The following is a 14,676-nucleotide window of genomic DNA, read 5'->3' on the forward strand; positions in this document are numbered from 1 at the left end:
TTGCTGATTTCAAACATTTCCACCTCTTTTTCTCGAGCTACTCTCTTTCGAAATCTGTGGCTTATTTTTTTTTCTTTGAATGTCTTTATCAGGTCACAGAAAAAAATTCTGACACAGAATTTTCACAATGTTCTGGATAAGGCGACTGAAAATTCTCTAAAAAAGTGACTACTTTTTCGCGTAGCTTTCAGTACAGAGGCGGAGAGGATTGACGGTAAGAAATTTGCACGTGCAGAAGTGACAGCTCTACGCGTGCGGTATGCAAATAAATCTACCCAGTGGTAATACCTAATCGTTTACTGTATTTCATTTCATATTTGCAAGAGCGAATTATGAAAGTAAAATGTGTTTAAAATAATGGTTTTAAAAAACTACTCCGATATTAGCATGTAGAAATTGTGTTCGCTTCCAAGGACAAGGAAACTCGTGTCTACCTAGGCAGCATTTTACAGGAAAAAAATTCCAAGTGGTTAATTAGACAGCAGAGGCATCTTCGAAGATACATGTTTATTTTTGAGGTGTGTTTTCTAAACGAAAAACTTAGATAGTCACTTGTTAATTTTGTTATTTCGCGTGGTATTTTCACCGCTTTTTATCGTTGCGTTTTTGCATGAGGTGCTTATCTTTTATAAATATACATCCATAGACTATTCATAAAGTCCATGCCATTCCAAATATTTTGTTGTATCATTTACACGTATCATTTCCGGTACTGGGATCATTTGCGGTCCGATTTGGGATCATTTGCGGTTCCGGGATCATTTGCGGGCTGGGATCATTTGCGGGCTTGTACAGACCTCTCAGGAAACTTGCCTTGTATTTGATTGGGTAGTTTCGATCCTAAATTTTCACTGACTGCACCGAATTTTGAGTAGCGCTCGTAAAACCGTAATCAAAAGTTGGATTTCACAGGCTGAAAAATTCTTCAAAAGAAATTTTCTGATAAAATTGTATTGCTCTTCGTTGGTGATCGATAGCACAGTAAAGAATAACGAAGGACGCTTTTATTCACGACAGACGCGAAACGGGATGGAACTGTTTCAAAGGACGTCTCAAGTGCCTATTCCGTCGTATGCAGTGTCTTATGTCGCATGTGAGCAGAAAGTGAATAGAAACGTTCTTGATTTCATATTTGAAAAGTCAGTTGTTTTCACTCTTCTAAGTTACATACTCGTGTTTGTTGTGATTATTTTTTGTTTCTGACGAAAGACAAGGCAAGAAAGATTTGGGATGCCGCCACAGCGACAACTGACCTTTCAAATTTTATTAATGGCAATTTTGCTTTCGCCGCTTGAAATGAATTTTCTCCCATAAAAGTTTCAGTGACGTTAGTCTGTGGTAATTTTATAAAACCACAGAAAGATTGAAGACTCAATGACGAAACGGAACAAACTCCTCTTTCACGAAAACCGTGAGTTTACAAAGTTGTAACAGTAGATTACCGACAGAAAATGAGTCCGTGAGCAAACAAGCGAAAACAACATTCGACCTGATGTTTACATTTCATGTGGCCTCAAATCGTGTCAAAAAATGTAAAGTGATAACTTGTGGACAGTTATACGGCACCGACGATATAAGTATTCTAAGTATTCTGTTTTCGTGAATTTCAAAGTCATACGAAGGTGTAAAAGCAATTTGTTAACATTGGCGAGGAAGTGACTCGCATCGATTTCAAGGCAACAGACAGAGCAAAGCTACTGAAAAGTTAGAGCGAAATGAAAATAATTACGGCGTGAATTTGATTTCACAGTCTTCATTTTATTTCCGGAGTGAAAATTTTCAAACAAGAGCGAACACAGTGTGGAATGTTCAATTCACAACTCCTGGCCGTGAAGAGAAAATTCACGGTTCGTAGTTTGATTTGTAAACTTTTCGCGAAGATAATATTGTAACATACATCTTGAATAATTTGTCTAACTTTATCTATCTATGATCTCTATCTACGACCTCTTGAAAATTAAGGATCGAAACTAACCAATCAAAAACAAGGCGAGTTTCCTGAGAGGTCCGCAACTATTTGCAACGTTGTTGAGCTTTCAAATTTTTCTGTAAATCTATTGTTTGCGTTCTTGAACGTCATTGGTCTGTTAACGAAAAAGGTCGACATCCTTTGTTCTCAATTAACATTGTCATTGGTTAACTTTGTTCCAACTGTCCCGGTTCGAGTATTCGCACTGTAATCAATCTACACGTAAGAATTAGGATTTACGATCTGCAAAGTTAAATTTTACACGTGCTAACTTTCACAAAATAAAATAAAAAAAAGTTCGCCTTCAGTCTTATTGATTGCCTGTAGTTATAAGTGCGCTTGACACATGTAAAAACTTCATTTAAAAGTAATATCGACGTTTAAAAATAGTAAAATAAATCAGGGATGTAAGATAGTCAAAATAAGTAATATTAATATAAACTTATGCGGGAAAATAATGGATTTGTCGCCCGCCGTCTCTCACACAGTTCTTACGGAAGTAAGTAAGTTAGTTCAGGTAACCGGATAAACCCATCGAAAGCTAATTTTCACAAAACATTCAGCCCTTGTTTACATGGGGACTACATGTATTAGATTATTTATTCAAGATGATATTCTGTTCTTTTTATCTTGATTTTCATAGCTCAGTTGGTTAAAACATTTTTACGGGATGAAGTTTCGAGAAGTTAGTTCGCATTCATGAGCAGATCACAAGTTGGTAGGTGGCCATATTGTAAAAAGAAGGACAGCTGTCATGTCCTGTAGCAGATATTGTGATAACATGAATTGGTTCTGTTGGAAGCAAATTTAAGTTAACAAGACAACTATTAATAATTAAAAAACTCAGGCCTCAGTAAAACCACATAAAATTACCACTTGGGTTGATTCTAAGTTTTGATCCCAGGTAGTGTTTTATTCCGCTTTTCAGGCTAGGCCATCCCAATAAAATGTTTCGTTTCCCATCGCCCCGTCTCTTATGATGGTGGGTCGGTGGCTCGAGCAAAAGAAAAAAAAGAAAAGAAAAGAAAAACACTTTAAGAGATCTGGGTTCATTTAAGAAGCCCAGAGATGTAGAACCGAAAGATTTTGTTTCAGTCGATCTCGCTGAGAATGCTGGAACAATTGCTCTTGGCAAGAAATACCCTTTGAAAAACTTAGTATCGATGTTAATTAAAAACAAGGATATCACATCGTACCAACTGTTGTTAAAAAACAAGATCGTGTGCTTGTAAATTAGAGTACTTGCCTCTTTGATTAGTGAATCTGGAATTTTGTTTTTACATTTCGAAAACGGACGGTCGGGCGCTGCCGGGAAACGAAACATTTATTGGGATGACCCTTTCACTTTTTAAAAGAACCCTTCAAGTCTGTGTGAATTTGAACACAGACTACTGTTTTACATTATATATGCTCGCGTGGCAGATGTCCTCTTAAAAAGAGATTATGTTTTGCTTGTTTAAACGAAATGCAACCTTTTTCTTTACAAAGAGCTCATCACTTCTGTCGTCTGTCTATCGCGGAAAACGCTGTTTCTTTACTTAAGTTTACTGAATCAACAACATCTATTCTATTTTTGTAACTTATTTACCCAGGGGCGAAGTGAAACGTCCTGTTTTTATGCTAATAACATGCAAACATTAACACAAATTTTTCCCTTTCAGAAAACTGCAAACACAGGCGCCAGTTTCAGTCTCGTTAATTGATCCTTTCTGTAAGAATTTGCATTCAGAGCGAGTAAGTCACGGATCGAAGCAGCCGAAAAAGACAGCCATCGAGTGAAATAGCGCCAGAAAGCTAAAGGTTAAAATGAACTTGACCCAGGCAAGCCAGCTAAATGCAACTGAATCCACGCCACAAACAACTCCGTTACGAAGTGATGCTGAAGTGTACATTCAAGCCGTTGTACTCGTCTTTATATCCATCGGCAGTGTGTTCGGCAACGCGTTCGTGGTTGCAATCATTGTATTTAACCACAAACTCCACAAACCGACTTATTATTTCATCGGCAGCCTCGCATCAGCAGATTTCCTCGTCGGAGCGATCTACATTCCATTTTACATCGTTTCTTCGCTCGCTCAGGAGTGGTACTTATCAATGGCTTGGTGCGAGTGGCATGCGGCTTTCATTTCGTTAAGTCTCAACGCCTCTCTTATGACGCTCTGTTTAGTGAGTGTGGATCGTTTCTTGGCGATAACCGATCCTTTAAGGTAAGACTCATTCAACTTCTCTTAAAGTTACCTGTATAAATCCAACAATTCTATGTCATAAAACTCGCAGTGCTAAAAAAGAAACCATTTAACTTCGTCAAGTGTCGTGTTTGTTCTAATTCTTCGCAACATTTTGTGTGTTTTGACAATTCATGAAATGGAATTTCAATTTTTCTGATAGGTCAGCCGGATTTTTACAGTTTACTTTGCACCAAATTATGTTTGATCAGGCTTATCTTATAATCAATGTCCTACGGGAAAAATAATTCTTTCCACCATGCAATTTACACATGCAAATAAAACTGCGAAATCATTAAATGGAAAACGAAGTTTGGAAGGGTTGGAAGGGTCTCTTGTATTTCCGGGGTTGCAGATTGGAAAGTAGATTTCAATTTTTAGTACATTAGGGATATATATTCCTATTCATTATCGTAGAAAAATAATGTTAAATTTGCCTGCCGTGCACTGAGTTTGGAAAGCAATATTGAAAAATGCAATTAAATGTGTTTATCACTGTAATTTTAGAGAATCTTGAATGACAACTTAGGCATAAAGGAGCATTTGCGAAGCGGGTAATAGCTTGCCATATGAATAACATGGGTTGTTGTTTGTTTGATTAATCTGTTGCTAATGATTTGGTCTTATTTTAAACTATGATAAAAAGAAAGTCTGCAAATAACTAGTCAGTAAAAGGGGTGCTGACAACTCGAATAGGCGCTCAATTTCGGAGAACAGCAAAATTTTGCAGGTGAAAAATTACTTTGTGGCACTTAATTTTTACCAAGGTTAATTTTGTGAACCGACTAGACTACAAAACAGGCTTTTTTCTTTGTTTTTTTCTTCTCGCCTCCGACACGCCTTAAGGAGGCTCGATGTAGTTTTTTTAGCCGAAGGGTGGTTGTTTTGAAAATTAAAATATCTAGGAAGCCAATGTTCGATTTTTGCCAAAATACACCATAATGATCAAATATGACCAAATTTTAATTTTTTACTCGTCACTTTGTCACAAAGGTTACCATAGCAACCATTGACGTTTTCTTTTGTTCTCAAACAAGCTTGGTTTTCTCGAAATCTAGACTGACACTTGGTATTCATTTATTGATATGTTCAAGTACAGTAGATTTACCACCTGTGCTCAAAATTATAGGAAAATCTGTAAGAGCGTTTTAGAGTAAATCAAGAATGAAGTTTTTGGTATTTTCTTATAATTTCTTACAATCGGCAGTCGATATATTTTAACAAATTAAAGCAAAAAGTCTTTCGCTTTTAGTTAATGGTCTTTGATGGTGTAAGTATTTATATTTCAGTGAGAGAAACTGTGCTCAAATAATACGAAACAATTTTAAGGCGCCTATTTTATATTAAAACGGTGTTTTTCTGAAAATTTCATTCTTGATTTACTTGAAAACGCTCTTACAGATTTTTCTAAAATTTCGTCAACAGTTAGTCAATCTACTAAACTTTAACATATCAAAAAATAAACACCAAGTGTCAGTCTAGATTTCGAGAAAATCAAGCTTGTTTGAGAACAAAAGAAAACGTCAATCGTTGCTATGGTAACCGTTGTGACTAAGTGACGGGTAAAAAATTAAAATTTGGTCACATTTGATCATTATGGTGTATTTTGGCAAAAATCGAACATTGGCTTCCTAGGTAATTTTAATTTTCAAAACAACCACCCTTAGTCGAAAAAAACTACATCGAGCCTCCTTAAAGCTTGTGCGACAGTCGGCGTTACACGATGGACGATTGGCGCTTCGCAGCTTCCACTGAAAAAGCGACTGGTTTGCAGTCTACAGATTGACCACTTTTGTTTTTTGCGGGAAATAATTTTTGCGATGGGCAAAAAATGGGTTTTCTTACAGGGAAGTAATTTTTTCGAATTTTAGGAATATTTCAATCGAAATTATAGTCCGGCGGCATAGCTGAAAAATTGTGTCATTTTTGTTACTTCTCTCATATTTTGCAGAACAATAGAGATATGCATGCTGATTAACTTCTGCTATAGAACCACTCTCAGTTTTCACCGTATTGCCTGTAAATGGCTTTCAAGTTTTTCCTCGCTGAGACCCCCCGCGAAGACATACGTCCTCTTTTAGTAACTCAGGAATGATTTGATCATTTGCGCAAAAAAGTGAAACTTACGTATGAATTAAAACATTTGCTTCCAAAAATTAAATTTTGTTTCATTAATGAGCCATTCATGCAAACAAATACAAAAAAATAGTGTATAATTATCCGTTCAAAAAATTGCATAAATGCAATACTTGCTGTTGATTGTCCTCCCTTGCCCGTGTTTTGGCAATATTATTTTCGCAGTGGCAACTTAGCACAGGCATAAGGGAAAATTATTAACCTGGCATTACTAGGCCGTAATTTAAGCTTTTTAGTTCAGCAAAGTCTTCCAATAAAAAAAAAAGTATGAAGGAATCATCAGACCAAAAAGCTGAAGCAAATGCGTATATCATGCCAAGAACATACAAGCGAGGAGAGTGAATGCCTAGCAGACTCGAAACGGAGCAACTGTGCTGCTGGTATTTCACCCTGAAAAAGGATTTACAGAGTTTTTATGATTCAGGAGAGAGAATTGCTGAGACGCGTTTGAGGCACAATGCCTCATGGGATAGACTATGCCATGTACCATATTGCGGGAACTTAATTTCGCGAAAATGGAACAGGTATATTTCGATTCGCGGAAATTAATATTTGCACTTTGGCCAAAAAATACGTTAAAAACATAAAAAAATACAATAAAAATTTTTAAAAATAATATTTTGCGGTTCTTTAATTTCGCAAAAAAAGTCCTGCGAAAATAAGTAACAATAATGTAGTAAAGTACTACCAAACTGAAAACGCTTGAGTAAGAAAGAAAGCAAAGTGACGGAAATGCATCAAAGCAACCAGATAATATTGAAAAGCCCGTGAGATGTGGTATAGCTGGTACGACTGTAGGACTAGAAAATCTGTTTCTTTTAGATGGGACAAGCCGCTTAGGGAAACCGAATATTTCGTGCAGGCACCATAGAGCTAGTATCCCCTAAGTATAAAAAGTTGGTGTAAAAGCTCTCTACTGCCTTTTTTGGATTGCACTCATTGCGAGGCGATGATAAGTCACGCTAAAACTGCTATTGGCAAAAACGTAGAGTACATAAATCCGGGACAAACTGTGATTATTGCTTGCGATCAGCCGCTCTTTGCTTTAGCAAAAACAGTCGAGTGGGCTCAGAAGGATCGTACATGCATGGGAAGATAAGCTGGAAGCCATGCTTGGTGGTCTCCACATCGAGCAGGCGGCACTAAAGGCTTTCAGGACCTGGTTTGCTGGCAGTGGATGGGTTGACGGAAGTTCTGTCACAAGCTAAGATAACTACAGCAGGAAGTGAGCGGAATCACTTATCAACTGTGCACGTATTACGCGCACTAGGTACGCTCAACAGGAAACTGCAGCAAGTTTGTTTATTCTTCAGAAACAGGAATACAGGAAGTATGTAATATCTGTTTAAATTAGGGAGAAGAAGCTGATTCGATTTCCACGTGAAGATAGGCCTGACAGAGAATCCAAGTGTGTTACAAGGGTGGATGGTATCTGGGCCTGAACTACCGAGGTTGGTTAGACAGTTTGAAAATAGTTATGAACACAAGCACGTGCATGCTGCCCCATCACGAGTACTTTCAATGCAAGTAAAACAAAGTTCAAAGATCGTGTCAGACCCCTGGTGCCAACAATATAATAGAGGAGCTGAGCAATCCATTTGCGGAGACCTGTCAATTTGATCTAGAAAAGGAACAGCCGAAATTATATTCGTCCCGAACAAATTGTCCATTGTTTTCCAAACGCAATAGTGGTTGCCAGAATCGCGGAGGCAACCTCGATAAACAACATCTTTATCTGATAGAGGAACCAAGGTATCGCACCCAGTAGAATAGGACTGGACGTTCAGCGAGGAAACATGGCGACCAATATGGTGCACACTGTCTGACACTGCAATGTCCTGTCAAGAGTTCGTCCTATGTGGCTGCAAGACCGGCTGTTTGTAGCAACAATAGATGCGAGCGAGTGCTATAGAGCTTATTTGCCTTGCACGTTACTGTGTGTGTGCGTGCCATGGAAGATGTCTAAGATAATAGTTTCCAGACAGCATTTTGATCTAGAAAAACACAATAGCTATAGCTATGTGTATGTCACTAGAGCCGCTAGCTTAGCTATATCAACTCAGCAGTTATCTAGGTTGTCATATTAACACATGGCAAATTTCAACATTGTACCTCTAAAGAGAAGTATTAAACACAATACACAACACAACAACAAAACACAACACTTTATTTGCACCCTAGATTAAATTAAATTTACAATACAAGGAGAATACAAATATATTGAGTGTATGGCTGCCCAAAATAACCACCATTGGCTAAGGAGATTGGGCAGCGATCCTAAGTGTTTAATACAATAATTTCTAAAATGGGTCAGGTACTTAGGACTTTAATAAACAAAAAAATACACCAACACACAGACAAAAAAAATAAGAAGTTTACTTAAATAATTTAGTAAAAACAAGCTGGAAAATATAGTTTAATTAGGGACAGATTAAATAACAGAACAAAGGAATTAAAATGTGAATGATGAGTGTTTTGTTTTTCAATTTCCTGATCTGAACCTGCAAACAATGCATAAAGTGCATAAATTAAGTTGCGGTTACTATGACGATGGCATTTTATTCCGTTGTTCATCTCGGCAGGGAAGCTCCGGGCCATCCCTATACGCCGTCATATCCATATCTCCTGTTAAAACATGAAGAAAAACGCTTTCCACATGTAGCTCATTTAAATGCAGTTTCCATGGAAACAGCGTCTCTGTCGAGATGGTTCTATAGCTTAAAATGTTTATATCGATAGTCTTTCTCTGTGTGCCAAATTTCAGGCTGGTAACAAAAAGTGCACAATTCAGCCGCAATTTTGAGCTAGGCCGCCGGACTATTACAACATTTTCGTATTTTATTTGACTTTACAATCAAAATAAAAGTCAAACGCTGTGCGGATGTTTCAAACGATTTAAAAAACCATTCAAAATAAGTGTCAATCTACTAAAATAACGTCTTTTTCGGGGAAGACAGCGAGTCGTCTCTCATTTTTTCAATTTAAGTCCATTACGAACGCGAAAAAAAGGGAACAAAAGCGATATACGAGGGACGAATTAGCCGCGAGCTACCGGTATTACCGTTCCCAAGGAATTTAGAGCAAAACAGAGACGGTTCGCAGACTGTGCGTAAGCGAACAGAGAAGACGACGAAAATTCAGGCTAAGAATATAACAAAGCCGAAAACGTGATGTCTTTGTCAACAAAGCGGGAACTCAAGCTTAACAAATGTCTCAGAGACGTCATTTTCAACCCGACAAAAGTAATGATATTGAAATCACTCAGGTTTTCAACGTTTGCTCTTGAAAATCGTTTGCATGTCATCTTGAATTGTAATAAACACTGGCAAACATAATATCAATCAATCAATAGTCATGAAAATTAACTGCTTAGTTCTTTTTGAAGCGTAAAATAAATTGAGAATGGACACTGAAAAAAAATTAAGAAGTCGCCATTTTTTTGTCGGTCGGTCAAAGCGTTTCTGGCGAAACAAACCGTTTACGGAAACTGAGTGTTTTTCGTTGTTCGCTAAACTACGTGATAAATTTACCAAAAACATCTGCGACGGGCTGTAATGTAAAACGTGCTTCAAATATCCGGCATAACAATTTTATTCCGTTTTGTGAAGGAAATGGTAAGCTGACTTCCTTTTTCACTCGAGAAAAAAAAAACGGAAATCCATATCCTTAGAAATAAATCGAAAATATCCTATAACGCGAAAATACTTATAACGCAAAATTAGAAATGCTAATATCATTCCAAATCTGAATAGATCACCTTAATACGAACAAATTTTAATTTCGAAGATAACTAACGATGGATCTGAAATGAAACTAAACGGCTAAAAGAAACTGTATTATAAAATAACTTTTTTACAAATAGCTAGAAGAAATTGTAGTACATCTTCTTTCATTTAAGAGTCCCCCAGTGTTTGATTCTTAAGGTGATTTTTTTTATTTTAACTCTTAGTTCCCTAGTGGGAAATTTTAAAAAATGTATTTGACAATAACATTTTCTATTTTGACACCCCAAAGAAGTTAAACGGATGAAGCTAAACTCGATAAATATTTCGCCTTTAACTGATTTTTATAAATATCATAAATGACTTGGCATTTAGATTTCTGCTGTTCTAACTGTAAGATTTAAGATTAAGATTTAAAGATTTTTAATACAGTTTTCTTGCACAAATAAAAGAAAATGGTTGTCTTAATTTCAAATTTTCTTTCTTTAAATAACCCTTCATGTATTTGGTCATCAATTTGATGAGTGTTTTAATGAGTTCAAGCCTCTGAAATAACCCGCAAATTGTTCTCTTTTGTGTAAGTTAAGAAACAGGCAAAGAGAAAATGTGAAAATTTCTTGTATGGACGCTTTCAGACATTTTTCACACCCTTTTCAGTTCCCGTTTTAACTTTTAATTAAAATGGTCGCCCTACACCTAAGCGAAAGAAATTAATTTAGGAAGCAGATTGTTATATCAGGCGCCATGAACCAGGAAAATCTCATTAAGTAAACTTGATTAATCAACAGCTTTCAAAGAAGTCACTAAGTCGTATTTGTATAATTTTTACTTTTAAATAAGGAAGACTAAAATGACAAATTGAAGAGTACTTGTACCTGGATTTCATTTTCGTTGCCGCCATTTTGAATAAATTAATTTTGCGAACTCTGTGCCTGTGGTAAAATATGGACATTTTCGTCTCCAGGGCCGCTTGTCCCTCTTAGCCGGCTGAGCCTGTACACGAAAGACAGGTGGCTTTCGAAACACATGATTTGATTGGCTAGTTTAAAAAAATAGAAGTTTCAAATCTAGCCAATCAAATCAACCGTTTCAATCTCTCGTACAACAAAGGGATTTTTAAAACGGCTCTTTTATTGGCTGTTCCTTTTGTTAAAATACAGTCAATCAAAATGATGTGTCCCAAGAGTCACTTGTTTCTCATGCACAGGCTCAGCCGGCTAAGAAAGACAAGCGGCTCAGAATGTTGCTAACCAATCTCATTCCCAGGATCTTCTCGGCTCACGTTCAAAATTCAATATGGCGACCACGACTGTCATCTAAGATTTGAAACGTTGCAGGGAACTACAGTCGGTATTAAAGTGCAAACGCAAGCTGATAGCGTTTATTTTTGTTACTTTTAACTCAATCTTTATTCGTATCTCTATTGACATGTAGTTGATCTGTATTTGGTTGGACTAAAAAGAAAGGAATATTAAACAAAACGAAATCGAACGATATGAAAATATCCGAAATAAAAACACTTACAAGCTTTGTTGGCTCGTGATAGAGAAATCCTTGTGTAGAGAGAGAAATCCAAGAACAGTTTTGTTGACAGATAAATCCGAGAACAGTTTCTGTTGAAGACTAGCTCGACCCAACTGACTGAGCACATGGCCCAGACCATAATACTAGAACACTGCTACCCAGTCCCCGAGGACCAGGAGCAGAAACTAACCAAAATATAACTGATACGTTTTGTAACTAACAATTTTACCTTCTAGGTACCAGACTACTCTGACCTCTTTCCGTTCAGCCATGTTACTCCTGGTGGGCTGGGTCCACTCCATCTTCTGGGCGTTTGCACCGCAAGTAGGCTGGGGCGAGGTCGTCTATGATGCCAAGACCTCCACTTGCCGTCCAAACTGGGGCGCGAAGGGGCTGGTAAAGAGAGTGTATGTTCTCGGTCTGGCTTTCTTTACGTTCGCTTTGCCAGTACTGTGTATGGTCTACTGTTATTGCAGGATTTTCTTCGTAGCCAGATACCATGTGAAGAGCATTAAAAAGAACTCGGTGAATACAGCGGGCTCTAGCGTGTCAAATCAAAGAGCTATGGAAACCAAGGCCATGAAGACACTGTTGATCGTGTTAGGAGCGTTTGTGGTCTCGTGGCTTCCATACACGGTCTGCTCTGTAGCTACGATGGCCACTAAAGGATCCTGGGAATTATCCAGCAGCGCTTTGAACGCGGTGCTCACGATCACAATGTTGAATGGCTGCGTGAACCCGGTGATCTACGCTATCCGGGATCATCGGTTTCGCAAAGGAATGAAACGAATGTTATGTCCCTTGAGGTCAAGAGAGTCCCGAGAGTTTAACAGCTATCTATCTACTAAAGGAGAAACGACCATAGTATCGGCACAGGAAAACGTTGAATTAGGAAACATCAACCTTTCACAAGAAACTTCAGGTGATGAACGCTTGGGTAATGCGCAGACACAAACTTAAACAATGACCGGTCCTGAGCCCTGAGGACCACCGTGGGCCTTGAAACCAAAGGATAGCCTTTCTACTGGTCGGCTGTTGAATTCTGTAGCTGGTTGCTGACCAGTGAAAACTGAGGCATACGCGCGAAACAGGTTTTCGCATATACTTTTAAATTATTGAAAGAGCGCGCGTTGGATATAAGATGGTAGGTAGCCAACAAGCGCGACTGTACTTATCAGCCAGGAAATACCGGTAAAGCTTGCTAATTTTATTCTGTAGAAAAGACCGGAAGATGATTGTTATAGAACATGTTTGTTGGGCGTGGTATAATTAACAATTACTCCACGAGTTTGTGTTGGATATGAAATGGAAGATAGCCAACGACACGTTACGCGCCTCGTTGGCCATAACAATCTCACATCCAACAAGTGCGAGTTTAATAATTGCTTTATTAAAAACGCCCGAAGTATCGCGATATTCCAAGAGACCAAGAGTTACGGTGGGCCCGTTTTTTCATCTTGCGCGCCAGCACTGTGGAACAGTCTCCCACTTGATGCGAGAAGTGCCCCATCGGTTGGCACTTTTAAAACTACAGTCAACTCTCGTTGTAGCGGACACGCTCGGGGCGTCGTTTAGTGTCCGTTATAGCGAGAGTCCGTAATAGCGGGAGTCATTTCCAGTCAAACCTCATTCGCCGGGGATCTGGATTTTGTCCGTAATAGCGAGTGTCCGCAATAGCGGGATGTCCGCAAGGCGAGAGTTGACTGTAAACTTAAAACGTTTTTATTCATAAATGATCTTTAGTATTTTTTAACGAATTTTAGTATTTTAAAATAAATTTAAAAATTTTATGATGAACTTTAGTATTTTATAATGAATTTTAGAATTTTAATGAATTTAGTATTTTATCATCCTATTGTAATTTTAAATATTGTATTTACTTCCCTTAATATTGTTTTCGTTAATATAGATATATTACTTGTAAGAGCATTGAGATGTTTAATGTAATGCGCTAGAATTAAATTAATATTATTATTATACTTGAGCTCCCCAGCTGCATACGTTGACGCGTATCGGCTACCATATTTGTGTCAATGGTATATGAGCTCATATACCATTGGCTTAGACTGCCAGGCCGCTAGAGTATAATAGAACCTCTTGAAACACCGCTGCGCTAGTTTACATCACGATGCAAAAACCGGAGTTAAGCGATAACATAGCGCGGGAGCAGGTTCACGTTTAGGAATACCGTAGAATTCCGGTTATAAGCCCTGGGCTTATACAACTTCGTAAGGGGTTTTGGGTGGGCTTATAAGCGGAGGGGCTTATATCCGGGAGGGCTTATAAGCGGAATGAAAAAAACGTTTCAAATCGACCCACGGGAGTGTTGATGGAAATACGTTTTTAAGTTAATAACACATAATAAAGCAACATTTAGCCCTGTTCAGTACTGTCATCTGGTAGAGGGGGGCTTATATCCGGGGGGGCTTATAACCGGATGTATTTTTTTGTTTCCAGGATGATGGGCCTATAACCGGGGGGGCTTATAAGCGGGGGGGGGGGGGGGTTTATAACCGGAATTCTACGGTACGCACGCGAGTAGCGAAGATGCGAGTTGCGAGAAAAGTGAACAACTGATAAGTTAACTAGCCCTTTTGAGACCCTTTAGTAAGAAAAACTAGACTTTATTTTATGCTTTAACTAACGTTTTAGCATAGCGACGAAAAATAACGTGAACAAGAAAGAGTGGGGACAAGAGGTGGGGGGGGGGGTGGAGAACGAAAAGCTATTAATTTAAGCAGTCCTTTCAATATTGAATAAAGGCAGAAGTTCATAATTCTATTTGGATTATAAACTTCTTATGAAGGGAAGACTTACGTGTACGCTAGTGCAAAAAAAAAACATTTTCTGATTAGAAATGTACAGAAAACGAAGTAACATTATGGAGATTGTGATCTCTTCGAATTTACCTTAATCTTCTTTTTTCAATTACGGCATTTCCAATCTGATTAAAAAGATGTCTTATCCAAAACTGCCGAAAAACATGCCCTCACGTGTGAAATTTGATACCGAACTTTTGCAACATTTCAAATAACTTCCAAATTCATTTTAGCGGAAAGTTAAAAGAAAGCGAATAAAAGCTTTGATTGCAAGCGGTGTT

The 14,676-nt window shown here is 38.0% G+C and overlaps 1 protein-coding gene across 3 annotated transcripts in view; it reads left to right on the forward strand.

Moving 5' to 3' along the window:
• Positions 1 to 13,455, forward strand: part of LOC144664067 (trace amine-associated receptor 9-like) — a 30,036-nt gene extending 16,581 nt beyond the window's left edge. For all 3 annotated transcript variants that reach the window (XM_078525198.1, XM_078525195.1, XM_078525197.1), the window contains 3 exons: positions 2,613 to 2,687; positions 3,631 to 4,176; positions 11,813 to 13,455. In XM_078525198.1, coding sequence (XP_078381324.1) covers positions 3,776 to 4,176; positions 11,813 to 12,536 — 1,125 coding nt within the window. In that variant the 5' untranslated portion in view covers positions 2,613 to 2,687; positions 3,631 to 3,775 and the 3' untranslated portion in view covers positions 12,537 to 13,455. The remainder of the gene's footprint in view (positions 1 to 2,612; positions 2,688 to 3,630; positions 4,177 to 11,812) is intronic.
• Positions 13,456 to 14,676: the final 1,221 nt, after the last annotated feature.

The sequence above is a fragment of the Oculina patagonica genome, chromosome 8 (assembly GCF_052425735.1).
Source record: "Oculina patagonica isolate OP01 chromosome 8, crgOcupat, whole genome shotgun sequence".
Classification (NCBI taxonomy): Eukaryota; Metazoa; Cnidaria; class Anthozoa; order Scleractinia; family Oculinidae; genus Oculina; species Oculina patagonica.